We start from the raw sequence: 21,879 nt of genomic DNA, 5'->3' as shown, positions 1-21,879 counted from the left end.
CTCATACTTCTCTCTTAAATGGACTGTGCATATCCTCCTAAAGTGTCCTCAGGCAATAGCTGGAGGACACTTGCTATTTAATGCACCTCCTCCAGTATGGAGTTGCCTGAGCAATGTTGTTTGTATGTTCTAACACACTTGCCAGATCACAGGTCCCAGTACTAATATTCGGTATACCAGTCCAGTACTACGGTGGTGTCTGACAGCCTGCCTGCTTTTCTATCAGCTGTGCACACCTTCCTGTCTGTCAGCCGTGCCTTCCTGTACTTGCCTACCAGGATATCTGTTTCATTGAAGCAGAGTCGACTGGGGGCAATGAAAAAACACAGCAGTGCAAGGGAACACTGTTCAGACTATCAGCTTCCTGACATGACTTCCATCCCACCCTGTGTGCCCCATGCAGATGAGTCGGCTGCACAGGTGGAGGGGAGGGGGGGTCTGCTTATCATATAGTCACATTTCTAGGCGGACGACCAACCACTCATTGCACACAGCTGCCTCAAACGCACTTCCTGGCAACAGTCTAGGTGAGATTTTTGGGTGAAGCCAAACGGGAAAAGTGTGACCATATGTGGGTAGCTTTATACAGTATAGTAATAAAAGAAGATGCTGGAGTGCTACTTTAAAGGGAACCTGTCAGAAACATTAACCCCCCGACCATTAATATGACCATGCAGATCATTAAAAGATAAGTCAGTCGATCCCATTAAAATCCCAAAGTGCTGCTTCACCAGCGAGAAATAAAATCTTGAAGTTGTCTGGAAGTGCATCGGGGCATGACGATGCACTTACAGCTTCTTAGTCTGCAGTGTTTGTGAACTAACAGCACCCTCAGCTGGCTGATTGACAGGTCAGTGGTCCATCTACCAGAGATTATGACCTGTCAATCATCCAGGGGAGAGTGTTGCTCGTTCAGGAATAAAGCAGAGGCTAAGGAGCTGTAAGTGCATCGTCATGCCCTAATGCATTTCAAGAAAAAGCGATTTCTCGCTGCTGAAGAAGCACTTTGGAGTCATAAGGGGATCAACTATCTTATCTTTTAAAGGGCGACACAGTCATATTAATTGGGAGAGTAAAATTTTCTGACAGTTCTGGTGAATTGGGTAATATCACTCTGCAAACACAAGTTGTGAAACTGAACTGTTTATTTTATCATTTATTGGAGTTTACTGGTCCTCGACCCCAAGTATAAATACACAGCACCAAACCCTCAGCGAGGCTCAGATCCCAGGAGGAGAGGGACGCAGAAAGACGACGGGCACAAGATGTTACCCCTATTGCTCTTCAGCCAAATAGCACGTAAGTAATGGAAAACTCGGACTAATAAATCGGATTTACAGATAGAGCAGGTTAGAGCAGACGTTCCATCGAGTGAAAAGTTCCTGGGTAACAATCCATACTGTATCCAGAAGTATCAGTTGTTATTTAGGTATGGGCATTTTACAACTACAGCTCACCTATAAAGAGGAACGCTCCACCTGCAGATCTCCGAACAGTCAAGTTATGTAAGAGTCCAATAAATCCAGCACAGAGATTTTACAGTAACATTTTACTTTGAGCTTTTTTGGCAGAAGGTTTTTCTTGACAGGATGATGATGATGTCTTGTAAAATGTAATCATATGAAATAGACAAATATGACTAGTGTGAATATAACCCGACAGGTAATCTGTCAGCCCAAACTAACAGGATAAACATTGCACCTTCAGTATTCAGCGGAGGAATGACATACCAGTGATGGAGCCGTGCACACACCGTCTTACTGCAAACATGGTAATTATCTCTCTGAGCACATATTTGATTACAATTCAATTTCTGCAGAATGGAGGCAACGATTACTGGTTTAAAACCGGGGGCACACGAGCATATGTTCTCTCGTGAGAGACACTCGGCTCCATTATGTGTTGTGAATTCTGCTCTTGGGCTCCCTCCGGTGGTTGTTGGTGGTAGTGCAGTTGTCTTGGGGTTGTAATCCGGGGCAGGTGTTTCTGCTGATTGCAGCTCTATTAGGTATTTAGGTGTGCAGGATCCATGAGTCCGTGCCAGTTGTCCATTGTACTTGGAGGGATTGCCTCTCTCTCTGGCTCCTCATGCCCTGCTGCCAATTCAACTAAGATAAGTGTCTGGTTTTTGTCTCTGTGCACACATGCAGTGTGCTTTGCAATTTAGTGCAATTCATTGTGTTTTTGTCCAGCTTAGACTTTGTTTGGATTTTTCAGTCATGCTGGATTCTCAGGAGATGCAGATATACTTTCTATGTCTTTAGTTAGATGTAGAATATTTGTATTATCTGCTGTGGATATTTTTAGGATTTTAATACTGACCGCTTAGAATTCTGTCCTATCCTTTTCTATTTAGCTAGAAGTGCCTCTTTTGCTAAATCCTGTTTTTCTGCGTGTGTTTTTCCTCTTATACTCACAGTCAATATTTGTGGGGGGCTGCCTATCCTTTGGGGTTCTGCTCTGAGGCAAGATAGAATTCCCATTTCCATCTATAGGGGTATTTAGTCCTCCGGCTGTGTCGAGGTGTCTAGGACGTGTTAGGTACATCCCACGGCTACTTCTAGTTGCGGTGTTAGTTTAGGGTTTGCGGTCAGTACAGGTACCACCTACTCCTGAGAAAGTCTCTCATGCGGTTCCAAGGTCACCGGATCATAACAATTATACTAATGACACTCTGCTCAATCCGAGTGTTATCCGATTCTCCCAAATCTCAGCATATGTGCGAAGAAAACAGAAATTAATTTTGGACAGCACTCAGAGCTGCACTCACTATTCTGCTGGCGCAGTCACTGTGTACATACATTACATTACAGATCCTGTACTGATCCTGAGTTATATCCTGTATTATACCCCAGAGCTGCACTCACTATTCTGCTGGTGCAGTCACTGTGTGCATACATTACTGATCCCGAGTTACATCCTGTATTATACCCCAGAGCTGCACTCACTATTCTGCTGGTGCAGTCACTGTGTGCATACATTACATTACTGATCCCGAGTTACATCCTGTATTATACTCCAGAGCTGCACTCACTATTCTGCTTGTGCAGTCACTGTGTACATACATTACATTACGGATCCTGACTAGTGTTGAGCCACCCCCCTAGTGTTCGAGTTTGGTTCGGTTCGTCGAATTGGGGCGTGTTCGACGAACACTGTCGAACCCCATTGAAACCAATGGCAGGCAAATACAAACACATAGAAAACACCTTTAAAAGGTGTCCAAAAGCTGACAAACTGCTGAGAAGACACAACAAACACATGGAAAAGTCACAACTACATATAGTCATGCGAAAAGAAAAGAGGTGGAGGAGTAAAAGGAGGAGGAGACACAGATATAGGCATGTCATGCCCTTCTAAAATCAAGAAAGGCTGGAGTAAAAATCTAAAATCACCCTACCAACACCCAGACGTCGTGACAAAAAAATTTAAAAAAGAAACATCTTTAGGTAGAATGGCGGCGGGTCCACTCAGAACACTTTCCTTAGAAGACGTAGTGGTATCCCCTTTGGGAGCTGTGCCAAAAAAGGAACCCAATACATTCAGACTAATCCACCATTTGTCATATCCAAAGGGAAGGTCAGTAAACGACAACATTGACGCGGAACCAAATACAGTACTATATACTGTACCTCCTTTGACGAGGCAATCATGCGGGTCAAGAAGTTGGGAAGGGGCACCCTAATGGCCAAAGCAGACATTGAGGGGCGTTTCGGTTACTACCTGTGCCTCCGAATAGTGTCCTCCCATTGGGCTGTTTCTGTGAAGGAGCATACTACATAGATCGCTGTTTGCCCATGGGGTGCTCCATATCCTGCTCACTATTTGAGGCGTTTAGTTGCTTCCTCGAATGGGTCGTCATGGACGTTTCTAAGGGGGCACATATTATCCATTACCTCGATGACTTCTTATGCCTGGGCCCAAAAGATTCGCCACAGTGTGAATACACGTGGTAGTCCACCTGTGAGAAGGAGAGAGCTGGAGGGAGAGTGGACACCCCAGAGCCGAGGGGTTAGATTGAGAAAGGAAGAAGGCGGTGTAGCTTGTTTCCTTGGTGGGGTACTCTGCTGAGTAGCAGAAATTGCTACTAGGCCCAAAGTATTGCCTGGGCTAGATGCAGTTAAAAATTAGTGATTAGGTAAACAGGCGGTGTAGCTTGCTTCATGGGTGGGGTACTCTGCTGAGTAGCACAAAATTCTACTAGGCCCAAAAGGATTTCCTAGGCTAGATGCCATTAAAAAATAGTACTTAGATAAACAGGCGGTGTAGCTTGCTTCCTTGGTGGGGTACTCTGCTGAGTAGCACAAAATGCTACTAGGCCCAAAAGGATTTCCTGGGCTAGATGCAGTTAAAAATGAGTAATTAGATAAACAGATGGAGTAGCTTGCTTCATGGGTGGGGTACTCTGCTGAGTAGCACAAAATTCTACTAGGCCCAAAAGGATTTCCTGGGCTAGATGCCATTAAAAAATAGTTCTTAGATAAACAGGCGGTGTAGCTTGCTTCATGGGTGGGTTACTCTGCTGACTAGCAGACACTGAAGCTTTGGAGCTGAGCTCTGAATCCCAGGCCATAGTATGAGTAAACAACTCTGCAGACGACCCCACCCACCTGGAATTGACGATGGCAACGTCATGTAAAACACAGCAAGGGTACGCCAAAAAGAGTCTCCATTTTTTCCAAAAATTCGGCCACAGACACCACTTAAGTGGCATCAATTTCGCGAGGGTTTTTTAAAACAGTTGGTGAGGTGATTTTCAAAAATTATCAAGCTTTTAGTCTCCTCAGGATGACACAGGGGTAGAAAAGTCCTTGCGGATCCAGGATTTGTTCATCTTGATGAACGTTAGTCTGTCTACATTGTCACTGGACAGCTGCGTGCGCTTATCTGTCAGCACACCACCAGCAGCGCTGAACACACGTTCAGAGAGAACGCTGGCTGCGGGCACGACAAGATCTCCAAGGCGTGAGTGGCGAGCTCAGGCCATTTTTCAAGATTGGAAGCCCAAAATGAGCAAGGGTCCAGTTCCACAGTCATGGCATCGATGTTAACTTGGAGATACTCATGTACCATCCTCTCTAGGCGTTGACTGTGCGTCAGACTTCTTGTCTCCTGTGGCCTTGCAAAGGATGGTCTAAAAAAAATCTTGGAACGATTGGAAAAAATTGCTGTTACCACCAGATACGATGTTACTGTTACGGTTTGAGTGATGACTCGATAGTCCCACGGTTGGCAAGTTAGAACTCAGAGATTCACTACGTGCACCACTGGTGTTTTGTGGAAAAGCAGATGTAAGATTCTGTAACAGTCTCTGCTGATACTCCTGCATGCGTGAATCCCTTTCTATGGCAGGAATTATTTCGGCAAATTTACTTTTGTACCGGGGATCTAAGAGTGTGGCAACCCAGTAGTCGGCATTACTTCGGATTCTGACAATCCGAGGGTCATGTTGCAGGTAGTGCAGCAAGAGGGCACTCATGTGTCTTGCGCATCCAGGAGGACCAAGTCCTTGTTGTCTTGGTGGCGGTGAGGTGAGAATCATGCTTCCTTCCTCTGCCCTCTCCCCCCAACCTCGCACAACAGAAATTTGATCAAGGTCTCACTCATCTGATGAATCTTCCATGCCCAGTTCGTCCTCCAATTCTTCCTCGCCTCCTGCACCTTCCTCAACAGTTTGGCTGCTACCATGTGCCCTCGGTAATCCCTCTCCCCAGCCTCCAATGCCAGCTGCCTTGGTGCTGCTGACCGTCTGGACCTTGGAGATATTATCCCATCCGCATACGACTCCTCCTGCTCCTCCTCCTCTTGTTCCACCAGCTGACTCCGAATACTGTTTAAGGTGTGCTCCAGCATGTAAATCATCAGAATAGTCATGCTGATAATGGCAACGTCAGCACTAAACATCTTCGTCGCTATTTCAAAACTGTGCAGAAGGGTGCATAGGTCTCCTGCAGCGTGATTTGCCCCACCTCTGGATCTCGGCCCAGGCTATACGTCATAACGTATTGCACCAGGGCTCGTCGGTGCTGCCACAGTCGCTCCAACATGTGCAGAGTTGAATTCCACCATGTTGGCACATCGCATTTCAGCCGGTGAACTGGCAGGCCCAACCACTTCTGTAGAGATGTAAGTCGTTGAGCTGTGGGATGCGAACGGCGGAAGTAAGTGGAGCGCCCCCACTACCGCAGGGCCGAGGGGTACCCGGTACCGGGCCTCTTTGTCTCTGTTCTGGGGTTGTCACGGTGGCTAGACCCGGTCCGTGGTCCTGCTGAGGGGCGTCCAGTGAAAGGTGGTGCGTGGTGGGGATGTTGTGGTGCGGTGCTGGTCGCAGTAAATAACAAGGCCACCAGGTTGCAGTCTCTTTACCTCTTTACTGAAGGCTTCTGGATCCTCAGTCCGGAATACGGTTAACCAGGCTGCGCAAGTCCGGCCGGTCCGATGGCACCTCCAGAGTTCCCTTTGCAGGTGGAAATCTGTGCCTACCTTCTAGCGCTTGTGTGTTGTGGTCCTCCCCTGCTGTGCTTACGGGATAGTCCCCACAACTGTTGTGTCTGTTTCTGAAGTTCCCTCACAACTCGATTATGATGTTCTTCTTCGTCCCCCAGATGCTATGGCTAGGACGCACCCGTATGACGGGTAGGCTCGGAGTTCTTCCTGGACTCTAGTGCCGCCCTTCTCCTGTTGTTGCCCCCTATGTCTTCGTAGGTGATTTGGGTGAGACAGCCCGCCTATAACTGACTGTCCTGCCGTAGGTTTGAAGTATGGCTTGGAGCCTATTACTTCCTCGGCGTTCCGGCCACCGGCTGCGCACCTCAGTAGGATGTTGCCTCGTCTTACAGCACGACTCCTACTGGTATTCTCCTTGTTGCGTTGATCTCGTTTCTCACTCAGCACAATATACCTCGCTTCTTGTCCTTTCTTAGGGCACCGCCGCTATCTCGTGCAGGCGCGGTCCCGTAACGTTCTCTCTGTTTGCTAGGCCTCTGTCAGGATCCCACCCCTGACAGGGACCCCTCTGAATCTTCCCCTGCAACACCCTCTGCCACAAGATGTTGCCTGGTTCCAACCCAGTCAGCTTTCTGTCTAACTTCCTATCCAACCCCCAGTTTTACCAGACTGTGAGGAGTGGCCTAATACATAGCACCCTTAGCTCCCCCTGGAGGCCAGACTGTGAAGTGTATTGGTGTCTGTGATACCTGGTCAGGTGAACTCCTTCAGTGCCATCAGACGTACCATAGCCCCCCTTAGCGGCGGAGCATCAGTACTGCAACGACCAGGACTCTGGGGCGCTGCACTCCCCCCCGGTTAAATCCAGTACTCCTGGACTGGGAAGAAAACAACAATACATGTCAGCAAAAAGACATACAATTTTTTAAATGCAATAACTTTTAACAGAGCTTCCCTTTATGGGAGGTGAGGACACTTGAATGTTACAAACATGGTTAAATACTTTTAAATAACATACTATAAATAACTCCTTTTACCCAACCGGGTATTCTACTAAGTGCAAATTTCTGAACAATAATTTAACATTGCCTTTAAGGACGTACACGCTGAATCCACTAAAGACCTTCTTATAAAACACTATAAGGCTAATCAACTTTTCTTCATTTTCCATCTTTACATCTGCAGGACCGCCTGTCTATCTGCCCCAGGCCTACTGCCTCTCGTTCGGTTGCAGGACCGCCCCTTTCTGCCCGGGCCTTCTGCCTTTCTGCTACTATACACAGTATAGGACGTATCATCCATCTCTCAGTTCAAGATCACTGAGCCATCTCTGTATGGCTCCTAGGAGGACTCACTGACTAACCCCGTCTGGGTTCACTTCCTGTCCTCATCTTCTAACACATTATTAAACATTCCTTACAATTAACTAGCTTACTACATATAACTTTTACATATCACCATTATTACTTCTTCTTTTAAAGCATCATCATTCTTTAAGTGCTATCGATGAACGTTCCATTTAGGAAGGAACCGAGTCTCTATGAGGTAGTGCAACTTCTCAAGCTGCAAGTCCATTTGCAGTAAGGACTCCGGTGCTGTTTCCAGGAACAGTTTCTTCGCAAAGAGTCCTTTCTTTTGTAAAACCAGTAGAGGACACCTTTAAGAAGGTGCAAACTATTTACAAGGAGTTTGTAATCATGCATTGTTCATGATCCAGCAGTTCTTTCCAAATAGGGGGTTAAAAGGAGCAAAAAGGGAAAACAAAAACAAAAATAAAAGCAATAGGGATCCCGGGTAAACAAAGGGATCCCTTTAAGAATAACCCTAGTCGGGTTTAAAGCAGCAAAAAGCAGGGAAACAAACAGTTAACTATTTACATATCCATGGCATCGAGGTTTACTCTCGCTCTGGCAGCCATACCTCCGCATAGACCTCGCTCGGCAAGGTGATCGGCGAGATCGGGGCCTTTAAAAAGTGCTCCATACCCGTGGCGCGATCCCAGGGTGTAAGGCGCCGGAGTCTATAGGTCCCAGGGAGAGGGGGTACCACGACGGGGCCTATCAGCAAGTCCTCTGCTGGCGAGGCAGGGTCGTTCTTCATACCTGCTTCAGATGCGGTCCCTCTGGTGCCGATCTGCTCCGTCTCCGCTGGAGTCTGGAACGCTAGTTGCAGGGCCTTGCGCTGCGGCGTTGTCATCTCAGTTTGCAGCACCTCGCTTTCCGGCAGGGCCTTGCTTTCTGGCTTCGGAGCGCTGGAACTTCTTTCTTGCTCTGGACCAGACGAGGCTGCCAACAGACGTCTGATGAGGCTCCCGATGAAGGTCTTCTTCCACCCGGCCTCAGTGCTCAGCTGCGTCCGCCGGAGTTGGTCGCCGAGCTCATCCACTCCGGCCTGCAGGAAGTCAATATCAGCGGTGGAGGCCTGGTTGCGGTGCCCCTCCGGGTAGCTGGGGGAGTCCTCTGCTCCTACCCCACGCTCCGGCTCCGGGTGGCTGGCCATGGCGTCCTCCATGTCGCTGACTTCTTCTTCCTGGTCCTTTTCCCGCTCTCTCCTTCGTGGGCGGTTTCGTTTTAGCTGTCACCGCCCTCCATTGAGAATCAGGAGGCAGATCTCGGCTGCTGACGGACACGTCCTCAAGGGGCAGAAATACTTAGACTGGGCGGCCATTGTCTTTCGCGCTCTCCAGCTTGTATACGCCCACTTCTACGCCCTTCTTCTTCTCCTGCGCTCTCCTTAGCGCTGTAATGGCGGCGGTTTTGGCGGGAACTTCTGGCGGCAAGTGACAATCCACAGTCTTTTCAATAAGTCACAGTCCAAGCACAATAAATCACAGTTCCAAGGCACACATGACCTGATTCTTCAGGCTTAAGTAAATCCTGTTCGTGACGCCAAGTTGGAGCGCCCCCACTACCGCAGGGCCGAGGGGTACCCGGTACCGGGCCTCTTTGTCTCTGTTCTGGGGTTGTCACGGTGGCTAGACCCGGTCCGTGGCCCTGCTGAGGGGCGTCCAGTGAAAGGTGGTGCGTGGTGGGGATGTTGTGGTGCGGTGCTGGTCGCAGTAAATAACAAGGACAGCAGGTTGCAGTCTCTTTACTGAAGGCTTCTGGATCCTCAGTCCGGAATACGGTTAACCGGGCTGCGCAAGTCCGGCCGGTCCGATGGCACCTCCAGAGTTCCCTTTGCAGGTGGAAATCTGTGCCTACCTTCTAGCGCTTGTGTGTTGTGGTCCTCCCCTGCTGTGCTTACGGGATAGTCCCCACAACTGTTGTGTCTGTTTCTGAAGTTCCCTCACAACTCGATTATGATGTTCTTCTTCGTCCCCCAGATGCTATGGCTAGGACGCACCCGTATGACGGGTAGGCTCGGAGTTCTTCCTGGACTCTAGTGCCACCCTTCTCCTGTTGTTGCCCCCTATGTCTTCGTAGGTGATTTGGGTGAGACAGCCCGCCTATAACTGACTGTCCTGCCGTAGGTTTGAAGTATGGCTTGGAGCCTAGTACTTCCTCGGCGTTCCGGCCACCGGCTGCGCGCCTCAGTAGGATGTTGCCTCGTCTTACAGCACGACTCCTACTGGTATTCTCCTTGTTGCGTTGATCTCGTTTCTCACTGAGCACAATATACCTCGCTTCTTGTCCTTTCTTAGGGCACCGCCGCTATCTCGTGCAGGCGCGGTCCCGTAACGTTCTCTCTGTTCGCTAGGCCTCTGTCAGGATTCCACCCCTGACAGGGACCCCTCTGAATCTTCCCCTGCAACACCCTCTGCCACAAGATGTTGCCTGGTTCCAACCCAGTCAGCTTTCTGTCTAACTTCCTATCCAACCCCCAGTTTTACCAGACTGTGAGGAGTGGCCTAATACATAGCACCCTTAGCTCCCCCTGGAGGCCAGACTGTGAAGTGTATTGGTGTCTGTGATACCTGGTCAGGTGAACTCCTTCAGTGCCATCAGACGTACCATAGCCCCCCTTAGCGGCGGAGCATCAGTACTGCAATGACCAGAACTCTGGGGCGCTGCATAAGCACACAGTGACCATGCCCTCTGCAGAAGCCCATTCAGTCCGGGATAGTTGGATAAAAATTGCTGGACAACCAGGTTCAAAACGTGAGCCATACAAGGCACGTGTGTGACATTGCCCCGGCGAAGGGCCGCACCCAGGTTTGCAGCATTGTTGCACACGGCCTTCCCTGGCTGCAGGTTGAGTGGAGACAACCATTGATGGAACTCTGTCTCCAGAGCTGACCACAACTCCTCAGCTGTGTGACTCACATTTCCCAGACATTTCAATGTAAACACCGCCTGATGCCGTTGAGCCCTGGTGTGGTGACAGCATAGTAAGGAGGTGTGCAGGATTCCTTCTGCGCAGTTAGAACGCGGGTGGCATTACCAGACAGGCTTTGGGTGCAGGTGGAGGACCGAGAGGAGGTTGAGGAGGCAGAAGCAGTGGAGGAACCTCTAGATACAGAGGATCGACGAGCAACTCGTGGGGGCGGCAAGACTTGGACAGCAGCCCCTTCTCCTGATGTCACCATAGTTACCCAGTGCCCAGTCACTGACATGTAACGCCCCTGTCCATGTCTAATCGTCCAAGTGTCTGTGGTGAAATGCACCCTGTCACACACAGAGTTTCTCAAGGAAGCGGTGATGTTGTGTGCGACATGCTGGTGTAGCGCAGGCACAGCTTTCTTTGAGAAGTAGTGGTGACTGGGCATCTGGTACTGGGGCACTGCAACGGACATAAGGTCTCGAAAATCCTCTGTGTCCACCAGGCAGAAAGGCAGCATTTCTGTAGCCAACACCTTGCAGATGGTGAAATTCAACCACTTAGCATTGTCATGGCTAGGAGGAAATGGTCTTTTACTTGTCCACATCTGAGGGACTGAGGGCTGGCTGCAGTGCTTAGACGGGGTTGAGTAGGGTGTCCCCGGCAAACTGCCGGTCTGTGAGGAAGGAGCAGGCGGAGATGTTATGTTGCCTTGATCAAAATGTGGTCTCGATGTCCGAGAGTGCTCAACAACAGCAGGTGTTTCCACTTGCAAATGTCCTGACCACCTGCCAATCACACTGGCTGTTGCGGGTAAAGAGGTGGAAGGTCTGCGTCCAAAACCATGTGTGACTGCTGTCCCCACAGTCACAGAGGATGAAGAGGACGTGGATGCACTTGATGGGGCAGACGGTGGTTGACCCGGCCCACTAGGCCACATTGTAGCACAGAGAGCTTCCCACTGCAACTTATGCCTCATACCCATGTGACTGTTCATGCATGAAGTACTCGAACTAGTCATTTTTTGGCCTCTACTGAGATTTTGGTGACAAATCTTACAGACAACATGAGTTGGGTCATCCTTTGCGATCTCAAAAAATGCCCAGGCTATGCAAGGCTTAGAGCCCGTGCGACCTGAAGAGCCACAACTTCTTCTTAGAGGCACAGTTGGGGTTGAGGATGCCGTTGTTGACATGCTTTCAGTACTCCGTCTCTGTCCAGGAAGGCGCAACCTAACCTCATCGTCAGACTCATTACTAGCATCCTCCTCCACCTCCTCTGCGGACCTCATGGACTGGCGGACTGTGGGTTGACAGTAAGTGGGGTCTCCAACCTCATAATCATCATCCTGTGTGTTCTCACACCTGTTGTACTCAGAGCCAACCTCTTCCTGCCCTGACCGAAAAGTCAAGTTTTCTTTCCAATCAGGTATCTCAGTCTCATCATCATCTTCCTCATTGTCTCCACCAACAGGAGTTACAGTTTGGGAATGAGGGTCTACATTATGCTCAGAACGTTCTTCATCTGGGCCTGGATCCAACTCACAAAGATTCTGGGCATCAGTGCAGATCACTTCCTCGTCTGGATTCACAGAAGCTCTGGAGCAGACCTCTGATTCCCAGGCTATAGTATGAGTAAACAGCTCTGCAGACTCAACCATCTGTGTTAAACCATACTCAGATGGGCGGCTGGAGACTTGGGAGCTGTGAGGAAGCAAGTGCGATTGGGGTGACACCTCTGAGGACTGGAGTAGTTGTAATGTTGAAGTTGACATGGAGGAGAAGACAAAAAGGAAAATGATCCAGCTGGAGGTGGAGGCAGTTCAGACTTTGTGAGACTTTATTAGACAACTAAAGCGATAAATAGTTCTTCAACAAGAAAAATCTTTACATAGCAAACACCTGGCACACCAGTGAGGAGGATCAACGCGTTTCAACTATGAAGTCTTACTCATGATCTGTTAGACATGGAGGAGAGCCCACTTGAGCGAGCACTTGATATCTGTTCAAGCACCTGCTGTTTTTGTGCCACATCTGGAATTTTTAGCGATGCTCGTAGTGATGGTCGTAAGAAAGGGTTCATATCACATTGTCCACGAAAAGAAGTAGACATCTTAGTTTGGCTGGAAGATGGTCTTTCTTCTGCAGATGTTACTGTTGCTTTACCACCTACCCAGTAGCGTAGTTACCGGGGGGGGGGGCAGAGGGGGCCCATCGCCCCAGGCCCTGCGCTCTGAGGGGGCCCACCCGGAGCTACGCTACTGTAACGGCATCGATGCGCGAAGCGCGACGATACAGTTGCATTCTGTGGCAGAGCAGGGAGAATCAATCTCCCTGCTCTGCCGTTATGGGGCCCCTGAGCAGGCAGGGGGCCCGGTGCCAGCAGTGGGCCCCCCGCCGTCATCGCATGGTGAGCTATATCTGCAACTAGCTGATACAGCTCACCGCATTGATGAGGGAAGGAGCGCTACGCTGCGCTCTTCCCCCATCATCCCCCTGTCAGCGTCTGACATCATTCGCAGACGCCAACACTGACAGTGGGCGCTGTGACGTCACCACCCTGCGCCCGCTGTCAGGACAAGAGCGGGAGCAGGGAGCACCGCTGGAACAAGGAGGAAGAGAGGTGAGTATTGTGTTTTTTTTATGGGGGCTGCCTAATACACTACAGGATCTGACTATGGGGGGGCTGCTGCCCAATACACTACAGGATCTGACTATGGGGGGGCTGCTGCCTAATACACTATAGGATCTGACTATGGAGGGGGCTGCTGCCTAATACACTATAGGATCTGACTATGGGGAGCTGCTGCCTAATACACTACAGGATCTGACTATGGGGGGGCTGCTGCCTAATACACTATAGGATCTGACTGGGGGGGGGGGCTGCTGTCTAATACCCTACAGGATCTGACTATGGGGGGGACTGCTGCCTAATACACTACAGGATCTGACTATGGAGGGGCTGCTGCCTTATACACTACAGGATCTGCCTATGGGGGGTGCTGCCTTATACCACAGGGTCTGCCTATAGGGGTACTGCCTTATACTACAGGGTGGCTGCCTATAGGGGTACTGTTTTGTACTATATTGAGGACTATCTGGCACATTATACTATATGGAGGTTATCTATGGGGCCATCATACAGTGTGGGGATTACAGTGAAGGGGCCATCATACGGTGTTGGAGCCATCAAACAGTTTGGAATCTACTAAGGGGTCAGTATACTGTGTGGGTGGTACTATACAGTGAGGGAGCATCATGCTGTGTATAGGGGAGCTGTACAGGGGGAGACTCGGGACATTATTAAATGTAAAGTGGGCACTTATTGTTATAGGGGAACTCGGGTTACTGTGACTATCAAAGGGGCACACGGCATTATTACTTTCTAGGGGGCAAAATATGGGCAGTGTTTTCTAGGGCACTTACACCTGGCATTACTATATTACAGAGGGGGTGCTTTAGAATTTATACAGCAGGTGCAGTAATAGGGACATATACGGCAGCAGTGGCTCAGTATTGGGGTATCAGGTGCAGTAATAGGGACACATACGGCAGCAGCTGCTCAGTATTGTGATATCAGGTGCAGTAATAGGGACAGATACGGCAGCAGCGTCTCAGTATTGGCATATCAGGTGCGGTAATAGGGAAACATACGGCAGCAGCGGCTCAGTATTGGGGTATCAGGTGCAGTAATAGGGACACATACGGCAGCAGAGGCTCAGTATTGGGTATCAGGGGCAGTAATAGGGACACATACGGCAGCAGCGGCTCAGTATTGGGGTATCAGGTGCAGTAATAGGGACACATACGGCAGCAGAGGCTCAGTATTGGGGTATCAGCAGGATGAGGAGTTTGTGCAGGTTGGAATAGATGATGATGGGGCTGGAATGTGAGAAGTGAAATGTGTCTTTGTTGTATTCTCTGCAGACGAGTCCTGGCTGGAAGAAGTTGTCATGTCGGTCTGTGCCAGATGGAAAAGATGGGAAAAGTGAACAATTCCATCAGAAAGGACGTCACCGGTAAGACATTATCTGTAACTGTGCTGTGATCTCTTATATGTTCTGTACGACTGTATTTACCACTGACCGTATGGTGGTAATGCAGCGCCCCAGAGTCCTGGTCGTTGCAGTACTGTTGCTCCGCCGCTAAGGGGGGCTATGGTACGTCTGATGGCACTGAAGGAGTTCATCTGACCAGGTATCACATACACCAATACATTTCACAGTCGGGCCTCCAGGGGGAGCTGTTGTGAATTTGCTTTTTGCTCCCTCTAGTGGTTGCTAGTTTTTTGACTCTGGTTTTTCTGTTATTCCTTTTATCCGCACCTGGGTCGTTAGTTAGGGGTGTTGCTATATAAGCTCCCTGGACCTTCAGTTCTATGCCTGGCAACGTAGTTATCAGAGCTAGTCTGCTGTGCTCTTGTCTACTGATCCTGGTTCCAGTTATATCAGCTAAGTCTGCCTTTTGCTTTTTGCTATTTGTTTTGGTTTTGTATTTTTGTCCAGCTTGTTCCTAATCTATATCCTGACCTTTGCTGGAAGCTCTAGGGGGGCTGGTGTTCTCCCCCCGGACCGTTAGACGGTTCGGGGGTTCTTGAATTTCCAGTGTGGATTTTGATAGGGTTTTTGTTGACCATATAAGTTACTTTTCTTTATTCTGCTATCAGTTAGCGGGCCTCTCTGTGCTAAACCTGGTTCATTTCTGTGTTTGTCATTTCCTCTTACCTAACCGTCATTATTTGTTGGGGGCTTCTATCCAGCTTTGGGGTCCCCTTCTCTGAAGGCAAGAAAGGTCTTTGTTTTCCTCTACTAGGGGTAGCTAGATTCTCCGGCTGGCGCGTGTCATCTAGAATCAACGTAGGAATGATCCCCGGCTACTTCTAGTGTTGGCGTTAGGAGTAGATATATGGTCAACCCAGTTACCACTGCCCTATGAGCTGGATTTTTGTACTCTGCAGACTACCACGTTCCTCTGAGACCCTCGCCATTGGGGTCATAACAGTTTGCCAGGCCAGTATTAAATGTTTAATGCATTGCAGAAGAGGGATTATAAGAAAGAAGATTCTGAGTTTTTTTTTTTTTTTTCTTTCTTCTTCCCCTTTACCTCAGAGTGGCTATGCTTGCTGCAGACATGAATGTCCAGACCTTGATTACAAGTGTGGACCAGCTGGCTACTCGTGTGCAGGGCATACAAGACTATGTTATCAGAAATCCTAGGTCAGAACCTAAAATACCGATTCCTGAACTGTTTTCCGGAGACAGGTTTAAGTTTAGGAATTTCGTGAATAATTGTAAATTGTTTTTGTCCCTGAGACCCTGTTCATCTGGAGATTCTGCTCAGCAAGTAAAAATTGTTATTTCGTTCTTACGGGGCGACCCTCAGGATTGGGCTTTTTCGCTGGCGCCAGGAGATCCGGCATTGGCTGATCTTGATGCGTTTTTTCTGGCGCTCGGTTTACTTTATGAGGAACCCAATCTTGAGATTCAGGCAGAAAAAGCCTTGCTGGCTATGTCTCAGGGGCAGGACGAGGCTGAAGTGTATTGCCAAAAATTTCGGAAATGGTCCGTGCTGACACATTGGAACGAGTGTGCACTGGCCGCTAATTTTAGAAATGGCCTTTCTGAAGCCATTAAGAATGTTATGGTGGGTTTTCCCATTCCCACAGGTCTGAATGATACTATGGCACTGGCTATTCAAATTGACCGGCGGTTGCGGGAGCGCAAAACCGCAAATTCCCTCATGGTGTTGTCTGAACAGACACCTAATTCGGTGCAATGTGATAGAATCCTGACTAGAAATGAGCGGAAAATTCATAGACGCCGGAATGGCTTGTGCTACTACTGTGGTGATTCTACACATGTTATCTCAGCATGCTCTAAACGTATAGCTAAGGTTGTTAGTCCTGTCACCGTTGGTAATTTGCAACCTAAATTTATTCTGTCTGTAACTTTGATTTGCTCACTGTCATCTTATCCTGTCATGGCGTTTGTAGATTCAGGTGCTGCCCTGAGTCTCATGGATCTCTCATTTGCTAAGCGCTGTGGTTTTACTCTTGAACCATTAGAAAATCCTATTCCTCTTAGGGGTATTGATGCTACACCATTGGCAGCAAATAAACCGCAGTATTGGACACAGGTTACCATGTGCATGACTCCTGAACACCGCGAGGTGATACGTTTCCTGGTTTTACATAAAATGCATGATTTGGTTGTTTTAGGGCTGCCATGGTTACAGACCCATAATCCAGTCCTGGACTGGAAGGCTATGTCAGTCTCAAGTTGGGGCTGTCGTGGTATTCATGGGGATTCCCTGCCTGTGTCTATTGCTTCTTCTACGCCTTCGGAAGTTCCGGAGTATTTGTCTGATTATCAGGATGTCTTCAGTGAGTCTGAGTCCAGTGCACTGCCTCCTCATAGGGACTGTGACTGTGCTATAGATTTGATCCCAGGCAGTAAATTTCCTAAGGGAAGACTGTTTAATCTGTCGGTACCTGAACATACCGCTATGCGTTCATATATCAAGGAGTCTCTAGAGAAAGGACATATTCGTCCGTCTTCTTCCCCTCTTGGTGCGGGATTCTTTTTTGTGGCAAAAAAGGACGGATCTTTGAGACCTTGTATTGATTATCGGCTTTTAAATAAGATCACTGTCAAATTTCAGTATCCTTTACCGCTGTTGTCTGACTTGTTTGCCCGGATTAAGGGTGCCAAGTGGTTCACCAAGATAGACCTTCGTGGTGCGTACAACCTTGTGCGCATTAAGCAAGGTGATGAATGGAAAACCGCATTCAATACGCCCGAAGGTCATTTTGAGTACTTGGTGATGCCTTTTGGGCTCTCCAATGCGCCTTCAGTTTTTCAGTCCTTTATGCATGACATTTTCCGGAAGTATCTGGATAAATTTTTGATTGTTTATCTGGATGATATTTTGTTTTTTTCTGATAATTGGGATTCGCATGTGGAGCAGGTCAGGTTGGTCTTTAAAATTTTGCGTGAAAATTCTTTGTTTGTCAAGGGCTCAAAGTGTCTCTTTGGTGTACAGAAGGTTCCCTTTTTGGGGTTCATTTTTTCCCCTTCTGCTGTGGAGATGGACCCAGTCAAGGTCCGAGCTATTCTTGATTGGACTCAGCCCTCGTCAGTTAAGAGTCTTCAGAAGTTCTTGGGCTTCGCTAACTTCTACCGTCGTTTTATCGCTAATTTTTCTAGCATTGTGAAACCTTTGACGGATATGACCAAGAAGGGCTCCGATGTAGCTAACTGGGCTCCTGCTGCCGTGGAGGCTTTCCAGGAGTTGAAACGCCGGTTTACTTCGGCGCCTGTTTTGTGCCAGCCTGACGTCTCACTTCCCTTTCAGGTTGAGGTGGATGCTTCGGAGATTGGGGCAGGGGCCGTTTTGTCGCAGAGAGGCCCTGGTTGCTCTGTTATGAAACCTTGTGCCTTTTTCTCTAGGAAGTTTTCGCCTGCCGAGCGAAATTATGATGTGGGCAATCGGGAGTTGTTGGCCATGAAATGGGCATTTGAGGAGTGGCGTCATTGGCTCGAGGGTGCTAAGCATCGTGTGGTGGTCTTGACTGATCACAAAAATCTGATGTATCTCGAGTCTGCTAAACGCCTTAATCCGAGACAGGCCCGCTGGTCATTGTTTTTCTCCCGCTTTGATTTTGTTGTCTCGTATTTACCAGGTTCAAAGAATGTGAAGGCCGATGCTCTTTCTAGGAGCTTTGTGCCTGATGCTCCTGGAGTCGCTGATCCTGTTGGTATTCTTAAAGATGGAGTTATCTTGTCAGCTATTTCTCCGGATCTGCGACGTGTGTTGCAGAGATTTCAGGCTGATAGGCCTGAGTCTTGTCCACCTGACAGACTGTTTGTCCCGGATAAGTGGACCAGCAGAGTCATTTCCGAGGTTCATTCCTCGGTGTTGGCAGGTCACCCGGGAATTTTTGGCACCAGAGATCTGGTGGCCAGGTCCTTTTGGTGGCCTTCCTTGTCAAGGGATGTGCGGTCATTTGTGCAGTCCTGTGGGACTTGTGCTCGAGCTAAGCCTTGCTGTTCTCGTGCCAGCGGTTTGCTCTTGCCCTTGCCTGTCCCGAATAGACCTTGGACACATATCTCCATGGATTTCATTTCTGATCTTCCGCTATCTCAGGGCATGTCCGTTATCTGGGTGATATGTGATCGCTTCTCCAAGATGGTCCATTTGGTTCCTTTGCCTAAGCTGCCTTCCTCTTCCGATCTGGTTCCTGTGTTTTTCCAGAACGTGGTTCGTTTGCACGGCATCCCTGAGAATATTGTGTCAGACAGAGGATCCCAGTTCGTTTCCAGGTTCTGGCGATCCTTTTGTAGTAGGATGGGCATTGATTTGTCGTTTTCGTCTGCTTTCCATCCTCAGACTAATGGACAGACGGAGCGAACCAATCAGACTTTGGAGGCTTATTTGAGGTGTTTTGTCTCTGCTGATCAGGACGATTGGGTGACATTCTTGCCGTTGGCTGAGTTTGCCCTTAATAATCGGGCTAGTTCCGCCACTTTGGTTTCGCCTTTTTTCTGCAACTCTGGTTTCCATCCTCGCTTTTCTTCGGGTCATGTGGAGCCTTCTGACTGTCCTGGGGTGGATTCTGTGGTGGATAGGTTGCAGCAGATCTGGAATCATGTGGTGGACAACTTGAAGTTGTCACAGGAGAAGGCTCAGCGCTTTGCCAACCGCCGCCGCGGTGTGGGTCCCCGACTACGCGTTGGGGATTTGGTATGGCTTTCTTCCCGCTTTGTTCCTATGAAGGTCTCCTCTCCCAAATTTAAACCTCGTTTTATTGGGCCTTACAAGATATTGGAAATCCTTAATCCTGTATCTTTTCGTCTGGATCTTCCTGTGTCGTTTGCTATTCACAATGTATTTCATAGGTCCTTGTTGCGGCGGTACATTGTGCCTGTAGTTCCTTCTGTTGAGCCTCCTGCTCCGGTGTTGGTTGAGGGCGAGTTGGAGTACGTGGTGGAGAAGATCTTGGATTCTCGCCTCTCCAGGCGGAGGCTTCAGTACCTGGTCAAGTGGAAGGGCTATGGTCAGGAGGATAATTCCTGGGTGGTCGCCTCTGATGTTCATGCGGCCGATTTAGTTCGTGCCTTTCATGCCGCTCATCCTGATCGCCCTGGTGGTCGTGGTGAGGGTTCGGTGACCCCTCACTAAGGGGGGGGTACTGTTGTGAATTTGCTTTTTGCTCCCTCTAGTGGTTGCTAGTTTTTTGACTCTGGTTTTTCTGTCATTCCTTTTATCCGCACCTGGGTCGTTAGTTAGGGGTGTTGCTATATAAGCTCCCTGGACCTTCAGTTCTATGCCTGGCAACGTAGTTATCAGAGCTAGTCTGCTGTGCTCTTGTCTACTGATCCTGGTTCCAGTTATATCAGCTAAGTCTGCCTTTTGCTTTTTGCTATTTGTTTTGGTTTTGTATTTTTGTCCAGCTTGTTCCTAATCTATATCCTGACCTTTGCTGGAAGCTCTAGGGGGGCTGGTGTTCTCCCCCCGGACCGTTAGACGGTTCGGGGGTTCTTGAATTTCCAGTGTGGATTTTGATAGGGTTTTTGTTGACCATATAAGTTACTTTTCTTTATTCTGCTATCAGTTAGCGGGCCTCTCTGTGCTAAACCTGGTTCATTTCTGTGTTTGGAATTTCCTCTTACCTAACCGTCATTATTTGTGGGGGGCTTCTATCCAGCTTTGGGGTCCCCTTCTCTGGAGGCAAGAAAGGTCTTTGTTTTCCTCTACTAGGGGTAGCTAGATTCTCCGGCTGGCGCGTGTCATCTAGAATCAACGTAGGAATGATCCCCGGCTACTTCTAGTGTTGGCGTTAGGAGTAGATATATGGTCAACCCAGTTACCACTGCCCTATGAGCTGGATTTTTGTACTCTGCAGACTACCACGTTCCTCTGAGACCCTCGCCATTGGGGTCATAACAGGGAGCTAAGGGTGCTATTCATTAGGCCACTCCTCACACTTTGGTAAAACTGGGGGTCAGGCAGGAAGTTAGAGAGAAAGCTGACTGGGTTGGAACCAGGCAACACCTTGTGGCAGAGGGTGTTGGGGAAGATTCGGTAGGGTCCCTGTCAGGGGTGGGATCCTGACAGAGGCCTGGCAACGAGAGAGAACGTTACGGGACCGTGCCTGCTCAGTATAGCGGCGGTGCCCCAAGAAAGGATAAGAAGCGAGATTTATTGTGCTGAGTGAGAAACGAGATCAAAGCAAGAAGGAGAAACACCAGTAGGAGTCGTGCTGTCAGACCGAGGCAACATCCTACTGAGGCGCAATTTGCCGGTGGCCGGAACGCTGAGGAAGTATAGAACTCCAGGCCATACTTCAAACCTACGGCAGGACAGTCAGTTACAGGCGGGCTGTCTCAACTATATCACCTACGAAGACATAGGGGGCACACTAGGAGAGGGGCGACTCTAGGATCCCGGAAGAGCTCCGAGCCTACCCGTCATACGGGTGCATCCTAACCAGAACATCAGGGAGGGACGGGGGAGAAGAACATCATCCGATCGAGTTGTGAGGGAACATGAGAAACAGACACAACAGTTGTGGGGACTATCCCGTAAGCACAGCAGGGGAGGACCACAACACATAGCGCTAGCAGGAAGGCACAGATTTCCACCTGCAAAGGGAACTCTGGAGGTGCCATCGGACCGGCCGGACTTGCGCAGCCTGGTTAACCGTATTCCGGATTGAGGACTTTGAGATCTTCAGTAAAGAGGTAAAGAGACTGCACCCCGGTGTCCTTGTGATTGATTGCGTCCTGCACGATAACACCCTCCTATACCTCTACCTGCATTGTACGCCCCTCAGCAGGGTCACGGGCCGGGTCTAGCCACCGTGACAACCCCAGAACAGAGACTAAGAGGCCCGGTACCGGGTACCCCTCGGCCCTGCGGCGATGGGGGCTCTACAACTTGGCGTCACGAACAGGATCTACTTAAGCCTGAAGAATCAGGTCATGTGTGCCTTGGAACTGTGATTTACTGTGCTTGGACTGTACTTTATTGCAAGAACTGTGTGTTGCCATCTGCCGCCAAAAGTTCCCGCCAAAACCGCCGCCATTACAGCGCTAAGGAGAGCGCAGGAGAAGAAGAATGGCGTGGAAGTGGGCGTGAACAAGCTGAAGAGCGCGAAAGACAATGGCCGCCC

The 21,879-nt window shown here is 49.1% G+C and overlaps 1 protein-coding gene across 1 annotated transcript in view; it reads left to right on the top strand.

Moving 5' to 3' along the window:
* The first annotated feature begins 1,221 nt into the window (after positions 1-1,221).
* LOC143806107 (complement factor B-like) overlaps positions 1,222-21,879 on the top strand; it is a 144,615-nt gene continuing 123,957 nt past the window's right edge. The window contains exon 1 of the mRNA XM_077286064.1: positions 1,222-1,299. Coding sequence (XP_077142179.1) covers positions 1,266-1,299 — 34 coding nt within the window. The 5' untranslated portion in view covers positions 1,222-1,265. The remainder of the gene's footprint in view (positions 1,300-21,879) is intronic.

Source organism: Ranitomeya variabilis, chromosome 2 (assembly GCF_051348905.1).
Source record: "Ranitomeya variabilis isolate aRanVar5 chromosome 2, aRanVar5.hap1, whole genome shotgun sequence".
NCBI lineage: Eukaryota > Metazoa > Chordata > Amphibia > Anura > Dendrobatidae > Ranitomeya > Ranitomeya variabilis.
Note: the sequence above shows the minus strand (reverse complement) of the source record. Positions and strands in the feature narration are given on the sequence as shown.